General features: G+C 33.0%; 1 protein-coding gene across 1 annotated transcript in view; it reads left to right on the forward strand.

Moving 5' to 3' along the window:
• Positions 1–6,000, forward strand: part of CDH18 (cadherin 18) — a 327,191-nt gene that overhangs the window by 300,113 nt on the left and 21,078 nt on the right. Inside the window, exon 9 of the mRNA XM_072411849.1 lies at positions 2,806–2,924. Within this exon, the coding sequence (XP_072267950.1) occupies positions 2,806–2,924 (119 nt within the window). The remainder of the gene's footprint in view (positions 1–2,805; positions 2,925–6,000) is intronic.

The following is a 6,000-nucleotide window of genomic DNA, read 5'->3' on the forward strand; positions in this document are numbered from 1 at the left end:
TGTTTTTTTGACAATATGGATACAATTGAACTTTCTAAATCGAGCTGAAGAACTAAGAAAGTTAGTTTAGTATGATATTTGTACAACTTTCTGTTTATATTTTACATTACTGTTAGTCCCAATATTTTTACCACTTAAATAACACCTTTGTGCTACTTTTCTTCTCAGATTTCACTCCACACTGTTAATGTCTGCAAAGCAATCCCATTTCCTAGCTGGAGGATGTCTGGCATCTATTTCACTGTTTCTCAACTAGGATTCTGTGGAACCATAGGGTTCCTCAATAGGTTGCTAGGGGTTTCTTAAACAATGAACAATGATCTTTCTGGTCAGTAGTGTACAATCTTCCTTTTGACCATCACATTGATGCATTGTGAGTTGTGGAAATAGTAATTATAGAAGGGGTTCCCTAAAGACCTGAAAGTTATTTCAAGACTTCTCCCATGTTAAAAAGGTTGAGAAAAATGATCTACATTTTTAATCTGTAACCATATTTCTGATCTGCTCCTTTCATTAGATTTTACCTCTTTCCATCACCTGTCATCACTTGTGAGTGTTACCTACGGCAGTAAGTTTTTGGTATTTTTATAATCTCATTAAAGAGCCAGTCCACAACTTGCCTCAAGGCTAAGGGGTTCTGAGTACTAAGGTGTGTGCTGTTTTCAGGAAGCTGCATATAGCACCCTCCTGCCCCCACCCACTAACTATGATTTGCTTGTAATCTAGGGGGAAATTCTATAGGAGATCTAGTTATTGCATATATGGGTCTAAAGTATGTAACATAAATGACAAGTTTTTATTTTAAAATATCATTAATGTTATTATTAATATTATTATTATTATTATTATTATTATTAACCACCTGAGCGTTACACTGAGGTCTAGATTTCTGTACCAAAAGTGATCCACTGTTTTTCATGAAATTTTTTTTTTAAATTGTACTTACCTCCATGGTCCCGCTGGTTGTGCACAGCGGGACCATGGAGGTAAGGATGTGACAAAATTACGGGGTTAACCATCCTAGCCATTTTTTTTTGCCCGTACGAAGGTCGGGCATACCGGCTAGGTGGTTAAGAACAATAATAATAAACTGTATTTATAGAGCTTCAACATATAATGCAGCACTGTACATTAAATATGGGTTGCAAATGACAGAAAGATGCAAACAATACAGTAGGAGGACAGGACCCTGCCCAGAGTGCTCACAATCCACAGGCTGGGGGAAAGAAGCATCCATAAGGAGGATACAATTAGTATGTTGATGTGTGGGATGAGTGGGAAAAGAAAGATGTAGGAAAGGTGAAACATAAGCATATTAAAAGTCAATTTAAGGATCACATGTCATTTTAAGATGCACACAGATTTTAGAAAGTTATTTGTGCATTTCATTCTTACCAAACCTCAGACTTTATTCCATTGACACCTATCATTGTGAAAGAAAGTGTAGGAAAATACATTCAGTGCAGACACAGAAAACTTAACGAGAAAAATGAAAAAGAAGGTTTTGGGCAGAATTAATCAACACTACACTTTGTAACATATGCCTATTAAATACTGTCTGATATGTGATGTGCACCTTCTTTGTGAAATATGTGCTCACTTGATTATGAATGCTTTATTGTGTGGGAAAAATGATTGACACTTTTAGGGAATTAATGGCAAACCACATAACCAATGTGTGACAAGCAAACTGGGAAAGAAATAATGAGCTGGTACTTACAGCTTACAATGGGAAAACGTTGCCATAATTGATCATGGATCTTGTTATTACAGCATATGATCAGATAGGAAAACCTTCCAAAGCGATGATGGTTCTATCTGAGGGTCTTAACAAGAAATTTACTTTCACATTTTCATTTCATTTTTATTGTTTAAATTCAGTTGTATTGAGAGCCAGAATTTTGAATTATCATTTATTATCCAAACTGTTTCTTAAAAGGAGATTTGAAGGACTACTATCAGGAAGGATGTTGTATTCGGATAACATTGTGCATGTAATGGTGACATGCAATAGTTTTGTTCCTTCTTTATTTATTTTTGTATTTATTAACATGCAGACTGAGCTATCCAGCAAAAACTTAGGTTTTTATATAGGATATCTTTTTTTTAAAAAAACTTTATTATAAGACATGTCTTCCAAAGAGGTACGGTAGTTTATATATGAAATATATTTTTCTAGGATTATTTGATGTTCACAGAATGTTTGGACACTTTTCTACAGGAATAAACAAAGGAACAAACTTGTGGTGAAAATGATAATATAAATGTTAGGCTGTAAAGGTTTGTGTTAGTGTTTAGGCAAAGGGCCTAATTTATTAAAGCTCTCCAAGAATAGGACTGTGACAGAAAATTTGTAATATTGAAAATATAAATTTGGAAGTAGTGTCCCTAAAAAGCAAACATTTTCCAACCAGAACAAGTAACCTTTGGTTAATAGGAATTATTATTCTGACTTTTTATGGAGACAACATTGACTTAAAGAAATATCTACAGTATATACCTTAAGTTTTTTATTTGTTACTTTAATGGGTTGGTTTTACAGTATTTGTTTATAAAGCTGTCTTTCTAAATAAGTGAAATTTAGTTGAGTGTTTAGTTATGTTTCATACTGTATCAGGCTTAAAGAAGTAGCTGTTAGATGGGCATGCCTTCTTAATGTATTACTCATTAGCCTATCTGAATACATCTAGAAACATGCTATAACTATTGTATAAACCATTTGAGATAACTTCTAGCAGTTTGATAATAAAGATATGCATTCAATTTATTGGGCTTTTTTCAACCTAAAAATTCATTTTTTTACAGAAAATCCTACCTTAATGAGCTATGTTTCGGTTGGTATCAAAGTACTAGATGTTAATGACAATGCCCCATATATTGGAAATGAAGATATAGTCGTTTGTGAAAATGCAAGACCAGGCCAGGTAACCTTGTATTCTAATGTAAACATTTGTAATATTGTAACTTGTTTTCCATTTTTGTAATATAATTCAAAGGATATTTGATTTGGCATTCTCCTTGTTTAAACAAAATTCTATGTCTACAGAAACTGAAAAATCAAGTGGTTACTCAAACAGTGTTGACTAACATTAGTTGGTTGGTCTAAATACATGTATGTGATTGTAATGAATTACTTTTTAGGATGTAAATGAAGCCCCCATTTACGAACTATTACAGTACATAAACTACTATTGGTTGCCTTCTGTACATTATTACAGCATCTATGAAAAGAATAGTTTTTACTAAGGAAAGGATTTAAAGGGAAATAAAGTTTTGCTTTTAAAATCTGGGACCACTCAGGGCTTTATTGTAGAAAGGGATAGGTGATGTCCCTCCTGCAATAAGCAATCTTACCTACTTAATACCTGTCCTAGGCAGCCAACAAACACTGAACATGGCTTAGCATGTACAGCTTAGTGTAGGATGTCAGGATACCCAGCTCATCTCAGCTTCTCCTGTGGCTGTCAGAACTGAAAAAACTCCTATACGCCCTATACGTCTGTAAGGGGGATGCATCATACTGACTCGGCCAAGCAATTAAAGAATAGTGATCAGGCATTTTCGGTTGTTTTATTAACCTGTATAGTTGCAAATTTTTAATGTTTGGGCTTAGTTCTGCTTTCAGGAAATCTGCAGTATGGAAGAATAGAGGACACAATTGATGACCCCCTATCTTTAAAAATTCTAGTTTCTTGGATGTAATGTTAATCCAGCAGCGTCCATACTTTCTGAATCACTGATTCTGAATATTTGCTTGGAATAAGTGACTCAAAAGGCATGCTATATATATATATATATATATATATATATATATATATATATTTATATATATATATTTAGGTTTAAATGAATACTTTTTGTAATTATTGTAAAACAAAATCCAGTTTTTTTTTCTTTTGTATGCAACCTTTCACTACAGGTTACCTTAAAGCACATTCAATTAAAACTAAACCTAGTAAAATTCCTCTAGATGAATTCCATAAATATTTTACTAGGCAAGGCAAGTGTGTGTGTGTGTATGTGTGTGCACACATGTGCAATGCCATTGTTCTACACATTCCTGTACTATACTATACTTTACTAATAATAACACATTTTTTGTTGAGTTAGATCTTACACTTGTTTTTTACTAGTTTTTGGGTGGTGAATCCAGAAATTACCCCAGTTTTTTGCTATCACATCCAGTTTTTACAATACAGGGTACCCTCCATCTTTGTCAAAAAACATACAATGAAAAAATAATGAAATAGTAACTTGAATGTACTGTTTTTTTAATTTCTTTTGTTCATACAAAGGATTTATTGTTATTCTATGACATTTTATTACAGTAAAACATTTGATCATTTGAAATGTATCGGGTAAGCGGTTAAAGTAAAAATTTTATCACGCATCTTATCACGTGTTCCCCTTATCCACATCCGTAAACCCTCGACACACTGTTTGCACACCTTATGAGGGGCCCAAGACTTATCTTGATCACCAAGTTTAACTTTGAAATATGCCAAATAGGATTGCTCTACAAATGTGCTGATGTTCACCCTTTAACTTGGAATGGTGAAACTGCCACAGATATAACAAAGTTATTCAGGGTAGTTTAGGCACTTACGACAAGACACAGCAGAGCCAGACATGATCTGAAAAAAAGGAAATATGTGTGTAAGTAGAAAAATAAATTTTTTTTATTCACTGTGTAGAGCAGCACACAACCTCTGAATACATCGTCTTGTGTGTAAATGAATAGCCTATACAAATCCGCGCTACAGTAATCACAATATTATAAGCGGTAGATAAAAAACCTGAGGTGAAAGAAGAAAACTAATTGTGCTTTCAGAATCAGCATACCTATTTTAGTGTAAATAGGTTAAAAAATTGAAGTCAACAAAAAATTTGTTCAACATTGTTCCCCAGTGTAATATACTGTTTGTGCACTGTCAGTACTATTATTTCTGCTTCAAGCGCCTGGATAGTTATTTTTTCTAGACATTTTTTTACATTAATATTTTATATGGGCACATTTCCCTTCTTTTATTCCCAGTACTATATGTCAATATTTTTTCTACTCATTAGGAGTTTTTGTGTGCCACCTATTTATTTTCTGTATTTTTTATGTATTTATCTTTTGCCTAAAATTGTATATGATGCCAAATTTGATTTAGGTAATTTGTAAAGTATACTTTTATAAGACAATGAGATTGATTTATAAAAGGATTGTAGGCTGTTCACCTATTAAGGTGAAGTTTCCCCTTGTAAGGGATAATTCCCTTTTTTTACAGAAAGTGGTGACGTTTTTTAAAAAATACTCAATTGATGCAACTGTTGTAAGAAAAAAAATGCTTTTTGCTTTTATGTGAAATGATGGTTGCGCCAGAAGAGCTTCATATTATTTACTAAAGAAAATAAAATATACCTTGTAAAACAGAAAATTCACTTTGCTAAGCGAACAGCCTATTTCCCTAATAAATCAACATCACTGTTTTTGCACAGCAAAAAAAAAAAAATATTGCATAGTAGCATTGACAGTTATCATGATTCCTAAAAGTCATCTAGATGGATATTTATTTGCCTTTGTGTATCCTTTATTCCACATCCAAAAATATATAGTTTCTCATTTTAAGTGTAGGGCTAAGTGAAAAAAAAAATTTAAAGATGTCTGAAAAGGTCAGAAACCAGAGATTAGCTGGTTTATTTCTCAAACGGCTATTCAATGTTTTATTTATTATTACAATACGTACTGTCAAATATTTGCATAATCCAGCACTGTCAAACATAACAGATGTTTGCCCAGTAGGTCCATTTTTATCTTTGGTACTCTGGGTGCCTATAATGGCTGGATCCTCTGATATGTACTATATATACTTTATTTAACATCCCCATTGGGCCTTTGATATGATGAGCTGCTTTGCTGAATTATTATTATTATTATTAAACAGGATTTATATAGCGCCAACATATTACGCAGCGCTGTACATTAAATAGGGATTGCAAATGACAGACTAATAC

Source organism: Pyxicephalus adspersus, chromosome 5 (genome assembly GCF_032062135.1).
Source record: "Pyxicephalus adspersus chromosome 5, UCB_Pads_2.0, whole genome shotgun sequence".
NCBI classification, from domain to species: Eukaryota; Metazoa; Chordata; class Amphibia; order Anura; family Pyxicephalidae; genus Pyxicephalus; species Pyxicephalus adspersus.